Source organism: Poeciliopsis prolifica, unplaced genomic scaffold (assembly GCF_027474105.1).
Source record: "Poeciliopsis prolifica strain line A6 unplaced genomic scaffold, Auburn_PproV2 SCAFFOLD072, whole genome shotgun sequence".
Lineage (NCBI taxonomy): Eukaryota > Metazoa > Chordata > Actinopteri > Cyprinodontiformes > Poeciliidae > Poeciliopsis > Poeciliopsis prolifica.
The window spans coordinates 1,502,131-1,525,190 of record NW_026562447.1 but is presented as its reverse complement, the minus strand read 5'-3'; the positions used below and the strand labels follow the sequence as shown (position 1 = coordinate 1,525,190).

Genomic DNA, 23,060 nt, shown 5'->3' with positions numbered 1-23,060 from the left:
TTAACTTTAGTTGCTTGACTTGTTACCTTAGATTCCTGCTTACCTTCAAAAAAATAAAAAATAACAAGAAGTTTTTTTTAAAGAAGTATAAACTCAAATGGAAGCATAAAAATGTGCAAAATCTGAATTTTGATAAATACATTTCACCAATATATTACTGTAAACTATTCAAAAATAAAGCACAAAACAAGCATGGACGCAAAAAAAGAAAGTGGACACAAATTAATCATAAAATGTATTTATTCAACTATTAAATGTCTACACCCAAAATATAATTTGACACACCTGGAACAGCCGCATTACTGATTCACATTTCTATTACACGTTTCATTCAAATCTCACTGGAGTAAGAAATGCTACACCCAGACGTCCTGAAGGGCGTTTTGTTAATCATTGTCCGGTTAAGAACTGACAGGAAGTTCTTCTGTTTTGGCAGATTCCTCTCATGTTTCCTGTTTCTTCATTGGCGTTTAATGCTAGCTGCTATGCTGTATGGCCACAGGGCTACAGTGCATCTATACTCAACTGTGTCAGTTTGCTCCTCATTGCTATCATTATCAGGATTTCAGCAAAAAAAGAAGGTGATTTTTGTCACAATGCATTATTTAAGAATTATTAAAAGAGCTGTCAGGATTTAAAAGTCAATTCATCATAAAAATAAAGAAAATAGACTGTAAAAATAAAAGTTACAAGCTATTGTCATGGAGCTGTCAGCCCTTATGTACAATTTGAATCAATAAAGAGGTCAATGCCGTCAGGCTGCATGTCTGCATGGGACTGCACGCGTGTGCGTATGTGTGTTGGAGTGTGAGCCAGAGGGGAATTTTCTAAGTCAATCACTTGCAGTGGAGGCAGCTGCAGCGGTTCAGTAAGCTGCTGCGTTGCAGAGGCTGGCAGGCAGTCAGAGATTACAGCTAGATTGGCAGCAGGAGTGTCCTCATGTCTGTGTGTCCAATTTTGGCACCTTGTAACTCACACATGGCGATATGGTGTTATACTCCCCCATTAACTGGAGCTATGCAGCCTGTGATTTCTGCAGAGCACCACTCTGGTGAAAATGTTTAAGCCAACACGACAAGTTTGACGTTAAAGAGGCAGCGTTGTGTAAAACTTTCGAGCTTTACATCGTGTTATAATGCTAATCCCTCATCAAAAACATAACTGGAGCGTTAGTTTGATTATTTCATGCATATTTGAAAAGTATTTTATCTCCAAAGGCAGCCATTTTGGGTGCAGAAACGCTTGGGGGAACTGACCAGAGACTAACGTCAGCAGAAATTAGCAAATGCGTGTTTTGCTGAGTTCATAATTCAAACTATTTCTCTGTGAAATGCTGGTAAAAATGTTGCAATTTAGGCTTAATGGAAAAAACTGTGTTGCGATGACTTCCTGAAGGCGGACTTTCCAAAAAGCAGGCGCTTCTTAAAGAGACGGAGGCCAAATTCCAAGGTGCTAAATTGCAAAGTCAAATTTCTTTTCTTGGCAGCATTTTATGGCACCATGTGTCCTGAAAATACATAATGCTGCCCCTTTCAAAATAAACTTTAACAGGCTGTGCTTCTTGGATCCAGAAATAAAATGTAAGAGTTTAAGTTTTAGAGCTGGACGGAGAGAGATATGTCTTCTTCCTATGGTTTGCAGCAAAGAAAGGTATTTCTGAAAGGGGGAAGGAAGGTAAGGGGGCAGCAGAGGGGGATGGGAATTACTCGAAGGAAGCACGGACGGTGCGACCTTTGAGTGGCTGCGGAGGGCGGTAGTTGTCCACCATGCAGCATTCAGCCTCGCCCTCACCAGAGAAGAGGAGGCCGCGAAACTTGGCCATCTGTGAAACAGGAGAAGAAGACCTGTGATTTACTCACAACACTGATTTAATCCCAGAGACAATGCACACAGTTCACTGCAGCAGATTACTGTCATTTAAATCAGCTGCAAATCTACTTTCCCAAATTAGAGGACTGATAGCTCATCAAATCTGCAGTAAAAAAACCTAAAAAGGTCATTTGCAGCAGTTACATAATGTTTTTTGAGCAAAAGGAAAAGCTTAAAATAATCATATGTTTTCTTTGATTTTTTTTATGTCATGTTCAGTTTAGCTGATCTTAAATCTTGAGCATGTAAATCTCAAACCTTTTAAATTATTCATAAAATGGACCAAAAAATAAAAATAAACAAAAATAACATTGATTTATCAGACAACATATGCTTCATAAGCCACTGATTAGCACATAAATGTTACATTTTCCATTGATTTTTGTAATCAAAAATACTTTAAATCAATAGCTAACAGCTAACCTGCTAAATCCAGGATAGCTGCTAGCTCCCTAGCTTCCTCCACCCCTAATTAGTATATAATTGAGTTTGTAATAAAAAATACATTAGAACCTTAAGTTAACTTTCCAAAGTAATCAAAAGAAATGCTTTTTTAAATTTAATCTGACCCAGCAGCAATAATCTAACAAAACAGTTGCAACATGATTGTGTCAGATGACCTATTTGCCGGATTTTCCATTAACGATGGATAATGAGTGAATAATTTACACACTCTTTCACAAAGCTTCCGCTACATGATGGAGCACACATAGCAAGTAATTTTTTTTTTTTTTTTTAAACAGCTTTGAGCGAATAATTTAGGTGATAGTTTCAATCCCTTGTAATCAGGTGATAGCTTGTAAACGTTGGGCCAAGTCTGAAAGGGCACTGAGTCGAAAGGTTAGGCTGCACCTTTTGCGTCTTTACTCCAGGAAATGCAACTTGTGCATGCAGTGTTAGTTTTCACATGGCTAAGAGACTTGAGCTACAAACTAATCTGAGTCAAATGTCTGCTGTGTTTGGTGTTTTTGGATAAACACAAATTATATTTACTGAAAAAGCTGCAGAATCATGCCCTAAATACATCAAAGTCCCTTCAGTTTCAGACTTTCATGTGTGGGTTGACTATTTCCTGCTGACTCTCCACACATTCACTCGCACATTGTGGTGAGCCGTAACGCCGGTGTGAACTCTCATTTGAACTCTTGGCAGTGCCACATCTTTCTCATTTGAGACTAAAATGGGACGCGCTGTATTGCATTTCTTCCCCCTACAAGAGTTTTGTTCTTTTAGGTTCAGGAATGCCAGCAACTCCAACAATTAGGCCCTTGATTCGGACAACAGACAAAAGGAGAAGGTTTGCTCACAGAGCCAGGGAAGAATGGGCTCTTTAATTAGAAATACCTGCTCAGAGCTGACGCTGATTGGCTCTTTGCAGACGATCCAAGTGACGCTTTCCAGCAGAGGAGGTGTGGTGAGAGAGCCCTCGTACGTCCAGTAGTCTAGGGAACCGGGCAGCAACGTCTCAGGGTTGAAGTCAGCGAAGGAACATTGGGTGCCCTGACGTACATGACAAAAAAGTTCATGAATTAATTGATTCAGAAGATGAACAAGAGTGGTTCTACAGATACATACTTTGGTCTTGATTGAGTCAAATGCATCAATAAGTTTCTGGAGATTAGGATTTTCTTCCCCAATCTGAAAGACAGAAAATAATAGCATACCAGTGTATATTTTTCTGAGGTGTCGAAGTTACACTGAATGACTCCAACCGTTAATGTTTACCTGTAGGAAGACTCCAACTACAGCAAGCCCATCAGGTTGACTGGCGGCTTCACCAAAGTTTGCATATTTAGTGTTCCAGTGCACCAGATGGAGCTGGAAGTCAATTAGTACAACAATGTTTTTATTTAAGAACATTAAATAACGACTGTTAAGCTGTTTCTGTGCACCAGAGTTTATGGAAATGACAGTTAATCTCATTAGTTGTCTTGGAAAACAGAGCATTTCTATCTAAATACTACGAACAGTCCTTTCCTAAACACACCGGATCACTTTACTGGATCACTGCTCTTTACTATAGCTTATTGTGAATGCTAACATGCTTTCCTGAACAGTCAGCTGTTTCTCTGCCATTAGCACACGCAGAAGCAAGTACATGAGGAGAATGGACAGCGATAAGACCCGCCTCCTGCCTCTGATTGGTTGGTTTTGGTTGGGAACAGAAGTGGAGGAGCTCCATCTTTTCACAGATTATCTGTCACACATTATATTGTCACAACATGGTGACATTTATTTTTAAATAAAAGTTATGTGCTGCACCTTTACAGGATTTTGCAAACATGCATGAAAGAATCAAAGCAACTCTCCAGGTATGTTTTTGACAGAATCCTGAACTGCACCCTTTATATTCTGACTTTTATCTGTCATAATGTGATGTTTTTATATCAGAGCATTCTTACTTCAGCTGGGTATTTGGTCCCGGCCACAGTATGTTCAGACCCATGGTCGTCCGAAGCCCCCCAGTGAAAATGAAACTGCTTCAGTCTGTGGTTAAATATGACGGGTCCGTCTTTCAGAGCTGCAGAGAGGACAAAAAAGGAAATACTCCTCCGTCAACTCAGCCTACACTCAGCATGAGTCAGCCACAGTGAGGGTTTGAATGTTGCACACTGCAAAGGAAATACATCCTTAAACAAAGATTATAAAGAACAACCTAAATAAGACGAGATACAAACTTCCTTCTTGATGAAACAGACTCAGTTCCTGTTGTTTAAGAGTCAACTCAAGTTGCATAATCTATTTACTGACCACAAAGCAGTGGAAATAATCAAGATGGTCAAAACATTTAGCAGTGACTCTTTGTTAAAGAAACAAATAGAGGTAGTCGACATTTTTCATGTTTTCCACAGGGTGCATATGATGCATAATCACATCCTGCAGACAAATGGAGGCTTCATGTGGAAGAAGTATGAAGAAGATGAGCAATCCAAGTTAACGACACAGAAATTACACTCTAATCTCAATTAAATGTGTAGATTAATTCAGAAAAATTGCAAACCAAGAAAACAAAGCAGCCATAGATTGTGTTCCTCTTGCAGAAAAACCACCAACCCCCAACTTTTTCACAATTGACCTCGCTGCTAGCTTAAAAGTTGCCATGGGAAACGGTTACCAGGGGCTTTCTTTTCCAGGATCTGCATGCTTTTGTACTTTTCTTTTCATTTACAATTCAATGGAAGCAACAAGGTTTAATTTAAAATATATTTATGGGATTGTAAACTAGCCAGTCAAATCTGTTCAAAATTGGTGGAACTCCTGAAAATCATGAAATCATTTGTTCTTAATCTTAACCATGTAACTCCAATGTATAATTTCTGTTTCACTTATTTGTAAGAGAAGCTCTACGGCCAGGAAGCTTCAAAGACAATAAACAGAAAGTAAAATATAAATACCAACTATATACAGATAGAGAAAGAAAGGTTATGAGTAAGTGTGATACTTGAAGTTTTTCTTAATTTCTGACATGTTATTTTAATTTACAGAATTGATTTTAGTTTGGCTTACAAATTACGATTTTAATATTAGTTTTACAAAAATAAATAATCTAGGTGGTAGTAAAGTAGTTTGATTAAAGTCTAAATGTTTTTTGTCATTTCAGGTCAAAGTCTAAAATCAACGTACAAATAATTATAAATCCGTTTGCTTAAACTTACAGCACAGCGTAATCTGCAGCCAATATGACCATTTTGCATCGGATTGATTTGATATATTTCTATATAACTGGATGCAAATTGCACCTGCTTGTCTTAAGATTATTTTGTTGAGTTAAATTAACATGAATTAGCCTGGAACGTGGAAATCTTAACTGGGGGAATATTTATAGCCCTTAAGAATCCACGCAGTATTCACACACTAACTTGAGCTGTCGATGTCGTCTAGGAAGGTCACTTGGAAGGAATGGCCGTTGTTGAGGATCTCCAGGCAGGTGGACGGGTCGTACTTCAGGACGAGCGGCTTCAGCGCCGGGTCGTACGATGCTTCACCCGGAACGATGTCGATGGGAGACTGGCGGGGTCCGTTCGCGATTGGGAAGCTGTCAGCCCATTTGTCGGGTCCTGGATGTCATGCGCATAGTAAACAAAATTAATTAGGTTAATTTTAGGAGGCTTTGTGTGCATAAAATGCATTTTGAGGAAGGAATCTGTGCGTAAAATTCCCCAAGACGCATTAGTCATATTCTGTTGACACAAAAATCTCTGCAGAGATCAGAGGATGCGCATTATGCTTTAATTTATTCAGCACCCTTCCCGTTCCTATGACTGGTTCTAATATTAATTTAATAAGTGCATCATCCAAACAGCGCCTCACCGGTATCCGCTCCGTATCCCCAAGCGTGAGACATTGCTAATGTGTTTTTCTGCAGAGTCTGTGTAATCTCCCAGCGCAGAACAGAGCAATGCAGTGCAGAGCTGCCAGTGTCCTCCACCTGACAGCTGCCGAGCTTATATAGCCTGTGCGCGGCGCGTCTGCCAGGCTGGTGGTGACCACATGATGTCCGAGTACAGTGACCGCGGGAGGAGTTTGACGCGTTGAATTGACTCTCCGTATCAATCCAAGGCTCCAAATTCCTCATTCAGGCTGGAGAAATATGCAGATTGATGCGCTTTTGGTTTTCATCTAACGGATTTTGCTGAGTCTTACGCAATGACGTGACGCAGAACAGGGTGGCGGCACAAGGTGAAATCGGACGTCAATTATACCAGCAATTGTCAAATTACAAAAGCTAAAATAAAAATTATGCTATAAAGGAAGAAGATTGTTTATGGCTTATTTTTTTGTGGCAATCTATAATCAATCCCAGCCTGTTAATACCTTCAGTTAATAATAAAGTCACAATTTATTACACGAGCTCATCAAAACATGCATCTTTACCTCTATATATTTATAACACTAAGTACATAATAAATGTGACATCTCAATGAAATAATTTCAGATAATTATTAATTCAGTCTCATTGAGAATTTCCACAGACCTTGTAGATTATTATTTGCAGCCCAGTGGCAACTACTGCTCAGTGCAGCATGACATAATGAGGTTTCATCGCCGTGCTGCGTGAAGATCGTGCAAACTGGAGGGAAGGGTTAATTATTTGTATAATGGCACCATCTGGTGGTGTAAAGCAGAACTGCAAGAGTTTTAGTAGACCAAAACAGCAAAATTGTATGTATTTCACAGGGTTTTTAATGTAGTAAACCAACACAAAGTATTGCTTTAATAGTTGTTATAAATAGCAATCTTAAAATGATGGAGTGGATTTTATTCCTTTTTTTTTCAACTGCTGTAAGTCTTTTTGGATGCATTTGTATGTACAGACACTAGATTATTTGACCATACTTAGCTACAAGGAAACAGAGCTCTGAGATATTAAAAGTTTGCATTACTGTTTTACAACCTAAAGGTGTTTTACACTTTTCTGATATAATATAATGTCATGTCATGTAATATAATATATATTGTTTGCTATAATATCCATCCATCCATTATTTGTTCACCGTTGTCCCTCGTGGGGTCGGGAGTTGCTGTTGCCTAATATTGCATAATATAATATAATATAATATAATATAATATAATATAATATAATATAATATAATATAATATAATATAATATAATATAATATAATATAATATAATGAAAGTTAGATTAAAGCTTCCATTTAACCCACCTGACCAAGATGGCACCCGCATTGACGGGTTTCACAGTACCAGTCATTTTATCGCGTCGTCGCACGCAAGTGACGTAACCGGCAGGGCACGTTTGTGGCACATGAATTCCGAAACATTGCTCCTCATATGAAAAAGGTATGTAAAGTTTTATTTTGTGTTTCTATTTTCTGATTTTCAGTTTTGGCTCCTTTAGCTTCTCTATGGCTGTTAGCCTGTTTGGCTAAAATGTACGTTGTGACGACGCATTTGTTTACTTGTTTACAACGTGGAAAGTGAACAGCTGACAACAACGAGTTTGATTTTAGCTAAAGAGCACATTGCGTGAAAGGTTTATTGTTTTAGAATCGCATTTATAAACTATTAAAACTCCATGAAAGAACCTAAACACCTATTTTAGTGTTTTAAAGCAACAAGCTAATAGCTTAATTAACAATACAAGAAATCAGCCATAATATGATATCTAGATACCTAAATGTGCTATTTTCATATTTTAAACAAGTGTATACAACATAAACTGTGAGAATAAATTTTTAGGATGTGTTATCCACACTGAGACTAGTTTTGTTCTGAAATAGTCTGTTTGGTCTTAAATATTTCTCTGTTGCTGTTTTTCCATTTCCTTCAGGTAACATGGCGAAGAATAAGCAGAAAGGAAAAAAACAGAAGAGTGTCTTCCAAGTAGCAAACAGGCATCTGAAGATGAAGAACAAAGCAAAACCTGTCACAACATCGCTAAAAAATGTGAGATTTTACCCTCCCCCCCTTAAATTATGCACATGCATTATCCGTCCCCTCATATATCTTAAATATATCCAGTTCAGTGTGGCGTTTACACCTGCTGCTGTTGTGTTTGGACAGATCAACGCAATGAAAAATGAGAAGGTGGAAAACCTAAACCAGATATTTACGGAGGTGCAGAGGGATGTGAAGAGCATTTCCAAAGGTGTTGCACCACCAACAAAGAAACAAACACAGGTAGAGGACGAAAACGTTTAATGCTTTAGATACGTCTATGACTCTGATAATAACACACATGTTTTGGGTTTTTTAGGGCCCGAAAGAGCCACCAAAGGAACCGGTAAATGTTGACAACGCTGCTGAGCTTTTCTCTCAGCTTTAATGATGACTGATTCAATTTTTTTCTGGTGGACCTTGTCATTAAATGTCACAAAGAGGAATGCAGATTTCCCCCCAGCAACAGCATGTTGTTTAATCCTTTGGTGAATCTGCAGAAGTTTGTATATTAGCAGCAAAAACGGGACAGTCAACAATTAATTTTCTGCTTTTGTTCTTGAGTAATTTTTGTATGTTTACACAGATTGATTAATAAAACAAACAAAAAAATATAATTTAAAAGAAACGAGTGATGTCTTTGAATCAAACACCACTTCATATGTTTTGATATTTTTCCTTGTGAAACTGCAGTAACTGTTTTTGAACGCGAACCTAACACTTTTAAGTGAAGTTGTAAGCATGAATTAGAATTAAAATTAAGAATCAATTTAAATTTATACAGCCAGTTCTTGTCTAGTTTTTATTAAGTTGTTTTCCACCAAGCCAAACTGCTTTAATTATCCCACTAACACCTGTAGATGCAATTTAATGTTGCTGTCGCTCTGTCGCCACCTAGCGGCCAGAACTACGCATAATTGTTCCAGTTTAGCCATTTTGCATTTTAAATACCTAAATGTACATCTGGTTTGTGTGGTATAACATGTCTCAACGTTGAGTGATATCATGCTTTACCTACATGCAAAGTAAAAAAAAAAAAAACAATGTTCAATTTTCATTGATTCGTTTTTGGCATTTTTTAGTGCTGGTGTGTTGGCTTGCAAACTTGTTAAAACTTTTATTATGTAGATGAAAAAATATAATACATGAAAGGCAAAAACTTAAATATTTGACTATAGCCATGTAGCAATAATACAAGAATAAAAGTTAAAATTAGACAGGCCACAAAAGCAAAGAAATAGTTACTTTATACTGGGAGAAGCTGCAACTTCCCTCTTTTATTATTTAACATGTTTTGTTGTGACTTTTGTGAATCTCAGTTGACTCCTGCTCCCATTGATGGTGGGTCAACCCAACATTCATGACCTCCTGCCAAACAAACCCAGAGAAGGAAGCCTGTTCATCAGGGAGTTCACAGTTTTAGTTTCCTCCACTATAAAACTTTAAACTTGAAAAGTGATGTTTTCAGCTAGAATGGTTACAAATGTTCATCTATACACTGCAGAAACAAAATTTTGTCTTGAGAAAGTATCTTAGTACACTTGAAATAAGACAAAACTAATTTATAAGAAATCTTTCCAAAAGATACAGGAGCATATTTTAAGTTAATAATTTCCTAATATTGATGAAAAATTACTAGTTCCATTAGAGTATATATATATAAAGAAAGATTGTCATTAGTGGAACTAGTACTTCATCAATACTAACTTATTGACTTAAATTAGCTAATATATCTTTCTGAGAAGTTACTTGTAATCTTATTTTCTCTTATTTCAAGTGTGCTAAGATATTTGCATTAGAGAAAAAACAAAATGATTTATTATTTTTGTGTTTTTGCAGTGTGAAGTGGCTTCTACAGAGAATGACACTTGATAGGCGAAGTATAATTTACATTTTGTTCTATTTCAAACTTTTTTTAGATTTGTTGAGAAAAAAAAGAAATTACAAACAACTTAAATGAAAGTCTTAAATTTTAACAATCCTACTTTAGGTTGGAAATAAACAAACTGAAGTTATTTGACATAAACCAAAAAAAAAAAGAAAAATCAATGCCATTTTAAAATGTTTACGCCATTTACATTTTATTTCTGAATTGCATTGTTCTGCTAAGCAGTTTCTTGCTCTCCTGTGCAGGTAACAAACATTTATGTAGAAAAACCCCCAACTTATTCCTGGACTTCTCGCTGTCCTTTCCATCTTGAGGACACCTGAAGGTGGAGTGCAGATTTTTTGGGCTCCATCATGGAGCTGCAGAGCCGTTATCAGTATTCTGCGGCTGCATACTTCTGGAGAAAGTTGACATCTGAGGTCACCGGTGCTCCATCGCCCTCCTGATTGCTTGTCTCCATGGCAAACTGACAGAGTCCAGCTGGTCAATACATCTGGAATAAGCATGAGAAGAGGTCTGTGGCAAACCTGTGCAGGACTGTGATGAAATGAAAAGCATTACAGATTCAAAAATACATTTGGACTGATGGTAATCCATCTTAGTTTATATTAGTTGGAAATTTGTTTTTAGCGTCTTTTCTGAAAATAATACATTGGCTACAAATATATTGGGTCTTATTAATTGCCTATTCACACTTGATTATTGATAAATATTTGTAAAAAAGGAATTTCTACACTGTAAAAACAGAACTCTTGCCAAGCGTTGTTTTAACCTAATTTCTTGCGCAAATAACTTAGTATTCTATAAGACAAAACTAACTTACGAGCTATTTTTCAGCAAAATGTATGAAAATGGTTTAAGTCAATAATTCCTTAAATTGATAACAGCATTGCTCCTTGCCTTCATGTGCAAATATCAGACATTTATGTCAAAAGTCATCGAGAAACTTTTCGTTATAAGTGAAATAATGTGCCAGTGAAACGAGTGATTTGACTTAAAGAGACAAATAAAATATTTTTTTTACTTCGTCAGAACATAAACATTCGATAAATAATGCTAAATTACTTAAGTATGATAGTTCTGTAGCTTTAGAGTTATTTATTGTAATTTATGTTTTTATTTTAATGTTTAGGGACAGAAACTGCTGAACCGACGTTAACCACCAACGTGATTTTCTCTCTTGAGAGAATAAATTCATGAACCTGAGTGCATTATGAAATGAACCTACAGAACCTGAGATGAACAGAGAAAGGTTGCAAATGTGTCTGAATATGAAAGAAAAGTGGATTTAGCAGTGTTGCAAAAAAAAAATAAAAAATTCCGAATCTTAATTAACAGGACATGGTTTGGCTGAAATCCTTTGCCTTGATCCCTTCTGGATAAAAGGTGCAAACGGCTGATGAGAAGAGTCTACTGGAGCTGTTTTTTAAAGCCGGTGCTTCCCACTGTGATCCAGATGGCAGCATCAGAACACAGGCGGAGGGTTTGCACCACTTTCACACCCCAGGGAAGCGGTTTTCATGCCAGAGCACGCACACATCGGATTGGATTGGGTTTTTAATCTACATGAGCTGGATGGGTGTGTGTGTGTGTGTGTGTGTGTGCGTGTGTGTGTGTGTGTGTGTGTGGATCTGCGGGAAGGACGGTGAGGGTGTGTTGCTCTAAAAACACTAAAATCTTCATCTGTCTCCTAATACATATGATGTTTTAGAAGGAGATATAAGATGCAGAGTGACCAAAATGACCAAAAAAAAAACAATTTAGACAGAGAGAGAGAGTTTGAAATACCCACAAGATGGCGCTGTGGATAATGGCATCAATATGCAGAGAGAGGCGCAGAGAAGCGGGTCTGTGCGTTTGTTTTGGGCTCACATATAGAGAAAGAAACAAGGGTTTGGCTCCCTGAATCCCAATGAGAATCCAAAGGCCCATTTGCAGCCTGACGTTCCCTCCACTCAGCTCTGTTTTTCACTCTGATGGGACCAACAGCAAAAGGTCACAGCATCTGCTCTCCTCCATGTGAGAGAATTGGGAATCGACGGGTGTGTTTGTGCAGGATTGGGGCACACGGAGCACGATTATGGGTGTTGGCTGTTGTTCAGATTTGTTTTTTCAGTCATTTCAGATGCATAGCTTGTCACAACTCATGCAAGCTTTATAGTGAAACATCCACATCGTAATTTCTTCTGATTCCTCTTTATGAAACTAAATTAAATTACAGATCTATTTTTTGAATGGGTTAGACTTTTTCCAAACCAATAAACTCACATAAACAGGGCCGTGCAGAGACCTTTGCTGGGGTGAGGGTTTAAGGTTAGAAAAGGCACTCTGAACAAAATCTTAAAACACAGTACAACAACATAGCAACAACATATTAATCAAGAATTTAATTATGTATTTAACCTCTAGAAAAACTTGGCAGCAGACTGATTTATAGCTCAAAAAAGCTCAAAGGGGTTAACTCTAAATAAATGAATGTTGTTAGCACCTCTGAGATCCAGCATTATAAGACTAATATATATATTTATAAGGCTTGATGTCTTTCTAAGAGTATATATAGAGTATCTATATTATTATGTTTACAGTCATGATTTTAAACTGTGGCAGGAAGCTGGAGCGTCTGGAGAAAAGCCTGAAAACAGCAAATTCCTTTTTGATATTTTATTTAAGAAATGTGATTACAAAATGCATTTCTGACATTAAGATAAAGCACCTTATATAAAAGTAATGGTCCTTAAAAGGTCAGAACTTAAGTCAGACATGTTTCCATCACGACTTATAGAGAATGCTATTAGGTAACACGAATAAAGCTGGAAAACCTCTTCGTAATATCTTAAAACGGGAATTCATTAATATTTATTTTCTTTTTCAAATGCACTTGTCCACTTATTGGCTTTTAATCTCTCCTCTAATGTCTTTAAAGACCATTTGCCAACTTGTTAGATAGCCAAGATTTAAATTGTGATTAAAAGTTTGACTCCTAAACGATGTCTCACTCTGTCCTCCAATTAAAGCTTTAGTTTACGAAAACTTACCTTAAAGGTGCTTTGTTGGAAAATAGACTGTTTTCTTCACATATTATATATTTTCTTCTATCATCAGCAGAGTGAGATGATAACTCGAGTTTTGAAGGAGTGTTTCATTCATTTTAATTTAGAAATTCATCTTATAAAAAATTTTTTATACATGTGATTTTGACTGAACATGGGGGAAAGAAAGAACCTTCGTGAAGATTTAGATTTTGTTTAATTGACACAATCACTTCTGCTCTTTGTGACACCTCCGATTTGTTGGAAAAGTCTTGATTAGCAGGACGCCTTGCTGAGTTCACCAAAGTATGATAGAGGTGACTGTGATGGTTTCTGTTTTTTTTAAATCTTGGAAACATAAAAAAGGTGGTATTCTGTTCATGCAGAGATGCAAACAACACATTCTCCACTTCAGCTGCAAAGACACATAGGAGTACATTATTTTAATATTTTAACATTAAATTATTGCAATAAGGGTAGGCCTGCTTGAGGAGCTCATTTATGGATAGTTTCCAATATATTAAGATGCATTTTTGAATGACAAAGTCATGAAAAAGCTTTTTGTGTTATTTTTTTTAGAAACCTTAGCAGAGGACAGCAGTCCATCTGGGAGAGTATTATACAACACTAATAAAATGTATAAAAATAAAATTATGAAAAAAATGTCATAATATTTTAAGAATTACGGTAAGTTGTAACATTATTACTTTATTTTTGTATTAACTTTACTTTTGGACAAAGTTATTCCCATGATTTCATGACTTTATTCTCATGACGTCATCACTTTATTCCAGTAATTTTAGGACTTCTTGTAAAATTCTCATAATTGTATTTATTTTTATTTCTTTGCATGGCCCTAATACTCCATCGTAATATTTCAGGTAAGCTGACGGCGTGATGAGACGAGTTTTGCTTTTCTTGGATGACTGGTTTTCAATGTGTTTTGGCCGCAGTAGTTGACAGAGGATCCCTCTTCTTCCTGTGATTTGTTGTTTTATTCTGCAGCTTGTGTGTAACGTCTATTACTCAGTTTGAAGCAGTGCAGAGATTTGGCTGTTTTTATTTTTGCTCCTGCATTGTGTCAAAGTACCTCGAATCATTTGTTAAATGCTATAAAACATTTATTGTTATCCTCCTCTGTGCTTCCTTTCATGCAGCTGAAACGTCGCCCGGTTGTCTAAATGAGGATGACGCAGCCTATAAACACTAAACAGAAGGTTGGGAATTTAAATCTCACTGATCAATGCATTCAGTTGCACAGATTTACCGCTCTGTGTACAAGTGTCTGCCTCCATCTGGCAAACACTCTTTAAGAAAGATAATTCCTGCCTTTTAAAAAAGCATTGCTTTGATGGATCAGTGTTAAAGTTAAAGCAGCCATGTAATCCTTCTCCTGCTTTTGCCTGATGGTCATAGGTTGTGTGCAACGTGGTGCAATTCTTTTCAAAATGTTGTATTGAGGAAAGATGACTTTGTGTAGGTGGCAAAAGCGCCTGGTGCTCTTCGTCTTTTCTATTCCACAAGAGGGGGTAAAAAAAGAAAAGCATGAAAAGAAAGACTCCCCCATTGTTGTTGAATTTTTTTCTCCATGAGAAAAATCAACCCATCAGCCAGTATGACAGCTTTCATGTGTCACCTGTGGCAGCCAGCGACTGTCCACAGATTGGTGAGTATAAACTGGAATAACAGAATTTTAAAGGTTTGTAAAGGCTTTATTATTGCAATACCAATAATACAAATGTATTGAAAAAGTACATATTTAGCTGTTGTCAAAACTTTAATTCAATGCAGAGTTTTCATGCACTTCAGTTTAGCTTAACTAATGTAGCTTTTATTTGCTAGTTAAGTTGGGTGTAAGATACTAGATGTACTTAATCTGCCAGTCAGCAGAACCTTGTTATTCACACACGAGTTTTTTCCAAGTCCATTTAAATATTGATTGTCTGAGTCCATGGATTTCAGGCTGTGAAGCTCCTCCGCAGTGTTTCAGAGGCAGCTTGTTCATGTCGTCTGACTTGTTTTTCTTCTTCGTCTCATACGGTTTGATCCCGGAAGCAGCCATTTTGTTCATGTATCTTTGAATGTGTCAGTCTCACACATTGGTCAAGAGTGCCCGTATATTTTCATTTCAACTCTGCATCCCATGCACTTGCTTACCAAGATGGTGCCAACCACTTCCAGTTCAGACTTGTGGAAATTATGTACTGAACAAAAAACCCCAACAAAAAACAAACAAAACAAAAACAAACAAACAAACAAACGCTTGCCTCAAAATATTGAGAACATTCATCATATGATGAGGGATATATTTCAGATGGTTATTTCTGGAAATTTTAAAGGTTCAATATTTAGCTTTTACAAACAAAAAGTTTATGTTTGTTGAAACCATCATGACAATGAAACATGAGACAATAATCTGCCTCCTCCCTGTGGTTCAACTGTCAAAAGCAGAAATGCAACGCTCCCAGTCAGACACAACCAGTCAGAGCCAGGAGGAGGGTGTTAGCGCTGTCAATCAAGCTTGTGTGTGCACCGCTCCACCCTCCCTCCTGCTTTCTGCTACCGTAAAGCTCCTTCCCCACACTGCAGCCTGCTGTGAATGCTAAGGCTAGTTAGCATAGCCACTGGATTTAATGGATGCTGAGCTCCATTGAAAGTAAATTAAAAGTGTCATTATTACCAAAAGACACTTCGTGACAACAGTCATAACCATTGATGAAGACTCCTTCATTTTTATCAGTGTCATGTTACTTAAGAATGTCGTTTTTTTGACACCAAAAATGTGAATCTGACTGTGGATTGTTGTGTCTAAGTTTTGAATCACTTTGTTCGAGCTTTAGAAAAACAAAGCAACGGCCCGACAGCAGAAATCCGTCTTTTAGAAAGCCATGTTCTTAGTGGGTGACACCTTACAAAGGATGAGGGGACGAACAGATGTACTTTGTTCATCCGTCTGACAGGTGTAGCAAGGCGCACTCGCCTTTCTCTGTCTTCACTGACAAGCAAAACACGCTCTCCTGTCCTCTCCACACATCTCTCCTGAGCCGGCTCTTCCTGCACCGGACCCTTTTACCTGCAGGTTGGGACCTCACCTGAGACTCCAGCATTGTGTCCAGGTTCCTATTGTTGATCACACACACACAAACACGCACATGCAGCTCCATGTGCTGTGTTTCTTCAAGTGTGAAGCCTATTTCATACCCAACCAAACAGCTTGCAGTGGTGTGACGCTCTGCTGGTTCGGTGCAGAGGGAAAATAGAGCTGCAGAAGCTTGGGATTGTTTGTTTGGGCATTTGATTGTTATCGAGATCCAGTTTGCTACGTGTAAATGATTTGGCGGAGACAGCAGATTTTCATCTGCAAATGGTCACGCTTCTCTGTAATTTGGAAATGTCTGACATCCTCATCAAATTGTAAATGAGGAATTTAGATCTAGTGACTTATTATGCGTCCCTGAGCAGGTTAGGATACGGGCTTTACAGAACATGTTTATTACATTTTTCTTTTTTTTTTTTGCACAAAACTATTAGAAAATTAGATTTTAGTCTGGTCAGATCAGCCTGTTTTGAGCTGTTTTAGGGTCTCTTGTCACTTTAAATCAGTGGATCAAACTTTGGACCCCTGTTTTAAATCCAAATAATGTGAAAAGAGAGACATGTGAAAATTACTGCAAAGTTTCTGAGGTTAATCTCAAATGTCTGAGATTTTTCTATCAGTATATGAAACTCAAAAATGTCTGTTTTCTAGAAAAAGGTCAGAAATGTCCTTGCTTTTTTTCTTGGACATTTTTAAGATTAATCTAAAATTATCTGAGTTTTTTATAGCAATTTTTTGATTCTTAAGCTTTAAAAAAATCTGTGTTTTCTTTTAATAATTTTTGAAGCAAATTTTCAGCTTTTAAGGGTCAGAAATTTTCTTGCTTTTTGTCCTGAATTTGTTTAATGTTTTTATTTTTTTTAGGCAAATTTCTTAAGTTTAAAGCTCAGAAATTTCCAAGACGCCTAATATGCTGCCTTTATGTTTCCAACATGCTCTCAAAAATCCCCATTAAAGTGGGTTTTCTCACTCTCCAACTAAATACCAAACCACAAGTATATGAAGGTTCCAGGTATTATTTATTTAAACGTTTGAACCTTTTAAGTTTGGCCAAAAACAGCAGGAATGTGTAAGAGGGGGAAATGCAATTTCCACCTCACTGTCTTTATCGATTGATTAAAAAAAAAAAAACTGGACACCCCGTCGATTCCACAGCTTCACCCAGCTTACTGGTGAACAGCAAGGGAAAGCGTCTCCTGAGCCTCCCAGCGTCTGCAGGAGCAACCTTCTGCCGCGGCTCAGCTTCACTCACTCAGAGCACGATGCATCGATGTGTGCACACATAAACAAACTGTGTTTTCAGCCTAAGTAATGAACTGTGCAAAAACCCATCTGTGTTCCATTTCCAGTTTATAACATCTGCATCAACATTAATGAGCCCACAAACATATTGGTGTGCAGCATAATCTGCGTTGTAGCATATATTTCCTTCACACTTTTCTTTCTGGTTATGAAAAATAACAAAAAAAATGGATTTGGTAAAACGCAGTAGGCTTATGAACAAGAGAATGTTTAGAAACCATTTGAAGAGCCAATGAACTCATTAGTCCTGAAGCCATAAATGTGTTTTAAATAGCCACTGTCATTAACAGGGAATACTGCCCAAAGGGTTCATGTTTTAAGAAACAGATAAAATCTCATTTTTATTATTTGAAGCTGCTTTGGGACATTTAAAATCAGTAATAAATTCTTCTAGTTAAACTTTTATAATGATGGTGGAAACAACACTAAGAATTTTCAACCTTATTAACCTCAACTTTGGCAGAAACTGTTTTGGCAAAGCTTTAATTCATGTTATTTAATTTTCTCTTTCTTGTAACCTTTTAAGGTGGTTGTGATCAATAGACAGGCTTTCTGAAGGTCTCGAAGTTTTTCTTTACACTTTAGCTCTAACCTTTTATGATCTTGAACTCTAAGACTGAATATGAATTAAATGAACTGAAATGATACTATTTCAATGTAAATAATAATGCAAAAAAAAAAAAAATCTAACTCACTAAATAAAAAATGAAAGGTAGATTTTTAATTTATAAGGACCCTGCTTTTTCCTTGCACCAAATATGTGCAAACCAGAGTTTGTCAAAATCTCAAACTGGATTCAAAGGCAGATTTTCCCATCCAATGAAAGTAAACATTTCTTTTTATTAATGTGGACGTTATGGATGCTGGTCGAGTATTTATGGAGAATCTAATGCATAAAATGTTATTCATACTAAAGGGAAATGAAATGTCATTTATATACAAGTTGTTAATGAAAGGAGCTCCTGTAGCAGTCAGTGTTACAGCAAATCTAGAGAAGCCTCTGATCGGAGACAAGAGTATGCGCAGGATTCTCAGCAATATTCTTAATTTTACGACAAATTCCTATTTGCACAATTATCTGATCATTTTTTAGTGCCATAAACAAAATCACTGATCAGTCTCCAATAATAATTGATGGAGCAATTTCAGAAACTAGATACAGAAACTAGATACAGAAACTAGATACCAACAGTTAGCAGCAAAGAAACTTCCTCCAAATAAAAACTGATAGCCAGCATGTGGGAGTCTGATCACAATAAGCTATTAAAGTTGTTAACTGAGTTAATATCTGTCTCTCAGTTTGCCTGCTGCAGCTTTATCAGCAGCATTGTGTTGTTTTGTAAAGCGCTAACTCTCCCAGAGTTATTTTGCTTTGGCGCCTCAGGGCCTCCATGCCTCACAGGCGGATGTTTTGGAGGTAATGGGGAAAAAGGCTTCACAGAGTTTCAGAATGAGTGTGAAGGCGTAGAAATGAATCAAGGCAATGCAGCAGGAGCCACAGCGCCGAGAACATGAGAGGACTCTAAAGAAAAATGCTTGTCTGGCTTGTAATAACCAGGAATTTAATAAAAAAAAATATATGAGGGTGTTCATAACTTCTAATACAGTCGTGGAAAAATTAAGTGACACCTGTGATTTAATATTGTACAGCAACGTTTAGCTGCAATGACCTGAAGAAATGATTTTCTTTATCACTTTATCACTGTGGAGGAATTGGCCTTCAGCTTATTGAGGTTTGCAGACATTTTTGTTTTCTCTGCAGCTCTCTTTCGGCCCCACAACAGTTTAATCGCAAACTGTTAATTCTTCTGTTTTTCGGCCTCATTGTTGTGGATTTGCAGCTTTGTTTGGTATCAGTTGAGCCGTTTGGGCCGGGATCGGTCTGTTGGACAGATGGGCTCAGATCGGACTCTGGAATACTTTGGTATACAGAGGAGAGAGATTATGTTAACTCAGTGACTCCAAGGAACTCAGGTCTATGGTTGTAAAATTATACAGTAGAAAATTAACAGCAAATATTGGGTTTATTGTTTTCAAAGTCAATTTTGTACAATACGGCTAATTTAAAGTAGCGAAACAACTTTACATCTCCTTCTCATACTGAGATCATCACATTAGAGATGTATTTCTGTCAAGTGTTTTTTTAAAATGAGCTTTTCCATTCTGTGCTCTGCAGAGCTGGAGGATAAAAATAAACATCTATTTAATGCTGGAAGAAGTTTGAGCTGCATGTTAGAATTTGAAAGCTAATTAGAGAATTTAACCAGGTGTATTTGCATCTGCTCTGGTTTAATTGTGTCTCTTTTACAAATTAAGATGTTCTAGAAGAAGCAGATCGACTCAGACAGCTTCACACGGATACCTAAATCACATCCAGAATATTTTCCCAGGCCTTCCTCTGGTGCTGGAGGCCATCTTTAGGATTCCTCCTTCTCCATCGATCCCCCGTCACAAACCCCCACATCGCCCTGAGCGTCTGTTTGGAGAATCAAATTATGCATGAAGATATAATTCAAAAACTCAGCATAACTCATGATTTATTGATGCTTTAGAGCCGACATTAATATTCACACTGTGAATAAAACTAATCTAACACGGTTTATGATTGGTAGCCATTCTGATGTCTTCATTATCTGCCCAGTGGTTTGCAGGGAGGTTAATCTGACTCTCAGACACGTGGTGTTTGTACAGTATGGACTCCTCTTGTTATGCCTAACCTTTTAAAAGGTTGCAGCGTTTCATCTGACATTTCAGAAACGGCTCATTTGCTTTTGCCGGCGCACCATAAGAGAAAGAAGACGTTTGGGTTTTAGCTTAAAACCTGCAGAGAAATGTTTTTTCTACTGGTTGAAATTACATTTCATTGCCTGATCTAGCAGTTATTATAGAAACCATTTCTTCTTGTTATTCTTGGTGTTTTTAGTTGAAGCGTTGCACGTCTAGGTTTTGACGCCGTGCAGCTAGAAGAGTGTTTACTTTTCGTACGGTTGCGATGATGCGTAATCTTGGAAACAAGGTGTTGCTTTTACAATGCGAGGAGCTGATTTGCAGAGAAGGAGTCGCCGCAACATTTCACTTTCCTTTTGGATAAATAGGTGTTTTCAATTGAATTTAAATTAACGTTAATATATTTGTAATTTTGCTACCTGAGTTTACTTCAAACCCAATCTTCAATTTATATTATCAGGATTTCATCTGATAGACCAGCAAAACCAAAAGATAATTAATATTTTTATCTTTATATTTGTAAGACATGTAGTGACATGCTTGTACAGTTGCAGCAAAATAAGTCATTAAAATCATTCATTTTCTTCCATTCCACAAAGATGTGCAATTTTGCATCAGTCTGCTATATAAAATCTCAGTAAAGCACATTGATGTTTGTGGTTTTAATGTGCAGAAATATGAAAAGATTAATTTGCAGTGCAAAAATGTAAAATCTTACCATGTAAATATATTTAGTTTCAAGTGCAAATATCCCAGTAAACCTGAAATAAGGTAGAACTAACTCATAAGTTACTTGTTATCAATTAATTGAAGGTTGTTGTTAGTCAATAATTCCTTAATAATGATAAAAAAATACTGGTTATTTAACTTAAATCAGACATTTTTCCCATGTTGTAATTTAAAGTAATCTACCAGTAGAACTAGTACTTTAAAAAAAAATAATATTCAGGAATTATTCACTTTAAAAAATGTCCTATATCTTAATAAAAAATTACTTGTAATCTTCTAGAACTTGAAACTGGACAAAAATATGTAACAAGATTTTGTGTTTTTGCAGTGCGATGCAAATACTGTGAAAAAAATTGAAAAAAGGATCAGGATTCCTAAACCAAATTCTTTCTGTGATAAGACTTTGTGAGTCATATTGCAGTTAAAACAGAGAAAACACATAAAATAATGATAGGAGTGACATTGCTGACGAGTATCATGAGAGAAAATGCATTTTAATTATAGATCAGAGATGTGAAGTGGGAGTAAAAGCAGCTTCGGCTGCAGTTTCACATTAATTATCGACAAACTTAGGAAGCTTCAAACACTTTAGAAAACTTCCATCAGTGGGTTCAAGCAATTCTCATTCTTTTGCAAAACAAACATGTGAAAAATTTAATTTATTAAGTTAAATTTGAGCTGAAAGGAGTAAGTGCTCTGAAATTCAGAGGCACTTTTTAGAAAATCAATTCCTTTTATTCAAACCAGTCAAAGCCACAGATGAGAACTCCTTTGGAGAGAAAAAGCAATCAGAGAAACCGTTCATGCTGGGTTGCATAGGAGAGGTTTTCCTTTTCTTTTTCCTGTTACCTGAAGCTTTCTCCTTCTCTGCTCTGCCGGAGCGTGCCAGCACCTCCAAAACGAGGGACACAGTGTCAGTCTGTATCCCATTAGTTTCCCAACTTGTGGCTAAAAAAAATCACCAAAAGGTGTGGAGATCTGCGTTACACTGCAAAAACACAGAATTTTAAGTTTTTTGGTCAAATACTTGAAATAAGACAAAATTAACTTACATGTAACCTTTTAGCAAGATGGAGGAGCTTTATTGCAGTCAATAATTCCTTAAATTTCATAAAAAATTACTGGGTTGGCAGTTTATTTCACTTATAACATGGAAAAAATGTGTAATAAGTAAATTAATCTCCCAGTGGAGCTGGAACTCTTCCAGCTGGAACCTGTTAAATTAAAAACAGGAATGTCTTCAAGGGCCGGTTGTTCCAGAATGTATTGATAAACCCTTTTTTCCCGACCCAAACGGACTCCAGTTTGTTCAGCTATTTATTGATATTCAAATATCAATAAATAGCTGTGTATTTCGGAATTCAATAAGTCAAAAGTCACAGATTGTGTGATGCTAATTTAATTTAGAAATATTTGTAAGAAATTTTTATAATGTGTTCCAATGAAAGCTGTTACATTCGCACAGCGTGCATTGATAAAAATGATGTTATTTTTTAATTGCTTATTGCTCATGGACTATAACTTGACGTCGGCTGAGGCAGTGGTAACTTCAACTCAATGGTTTTGGCCAATTTTCAGACAAAATAGCAGTAAAAAATAGACAAAATGTGGGAATCTGTAGATTTTGTGTGAACTTTGAGTGAGTTTTGTAGATTTGTTGAAAAACTGGAAGGACTTATTCATGCAATTTGGAGACTGCAGGGCCACATAAAAAGCTAAGGTGGCCCACATTTGGCCCCCAGGCCTTGAGTTTGACACACGTGTCCTATGTCTTAGTAGTTTTGTCTTACTAAGATATTTACAGTAGAAACTAGACAAAACTACTTGGTAAGATTTTGTGTTTTTGCAGTGTACTGATAATGTGAACACACACACACACACACACACACACACACACACACACACACACACACACACACACACACACACACGCACACACACACACACACACACACACACACACACACGCACGCACGCACGCACACACACACCCACACACACACACACACACACACACACA

At 37.0% G+C, this 23,060-nt stretch overlaps 2 protein-coding genes across 2 annotated transcripts; one reads left to right on the top strand and one right to left on the bottom strand.

Moving 5' to 3' along the window:
* Positions 1-222: 222 nt before the first annotated feature.
* On the bottom strand, positions 223-6,468 carry LOC129352113 (carbonic anhydrase 1-like). The gene is made up of 7 exons (XM_055020969.1): positions 6,181-6,468; positions 5,730-5,927; positions 4,272-4,390; positions 3,595-3,687; positions 3,445-3,507; positions 3,214-3,369; positions 223-1,822 (listed from the first exon to the last, which is right to left on the bottom strand). The coding sequence occupies exons 1-7, from the start codon at positions 6,443-6,445 to the stop codon at positions 1,703-1,705; spliced, it is 1,014 nt and encodes a 337-aa protein (XP_054876944.1). The 5' UTR covers positions 6,446-6,468; the 3' UTR covers positions 223-1,702.
* Positions 6,469-7,599: 1,131 nt separating this feature from the next.
* On the top strand, positions 7,600-9,176 carry rbis (ribosomal biogenesis factor). The gene is made up of 4 exons (XM_055020951.1): positions 7,600-7,671; positions 8,162-8,277; positions 8,395-8,511; positions 8,588-9,176. Exons 2-4 carry the CDS (start codon positions 8,167-8,169, stop codon positions 8,654-8,656), a joined length of 297 nt encoding a protein of 98 aa, XP_054876926.1. The 5' UTR covers positions 7,600-7,671; positions 8,162-8,166; the 3' UTR covers positions 8,657-9,176.
* The last annotated feature ends 13,884 nt before the right edge of the window (positions 9,177-23,060 follow it).

Excerpts from the sequence above, each read along its gene's own strand:
- LOC129352113 (XM_055020969.1), bottom strand. The coding sequence starts at position 6,445 with ATGAGGAATTTGGAGCCTTGGATTGATACGGAGAGTCAATTCAACGCG. Across the intron at positions 3,370-3,444 it reads TTGACTCAATCAAGACCAAA|GGCACCCAATGTTCCTTCGC; the intron begins GTATGTATCTGT and ends CATGTACGTCAG. Across the intron at positions 1,823-3,213 it reads TCAGCGTCAGCTCTGAGCAG|ATGGCCAAGTTTCGCGGCCT; the intron begins GTATTTCTAATT and ends CCTGTTTCACAG.
- rbis (XM_055020951.1), top strand. The coding sequence starts at position 8,167 with ATGGCGAAGAATAAGCAGAAAGGAAAAAAACAGAAGAGTGTCTTCCAA. Across the intron at positions 8,278-8,394 it reads TCACAACATCGCTAAAAAAT|ATCAACGCAATGAAAAATGA; the intron begins GTGAGATTTTAC and ends GTGTTTGGACAG. Across the intron at positions 8,512-8,587 it reads CAACAAAGAAACAAACACAG|GGCCCGAAAGAGCCACCAAA; the intron begins GTAGAGGACGAA and ends TGGGTTTTTTAG.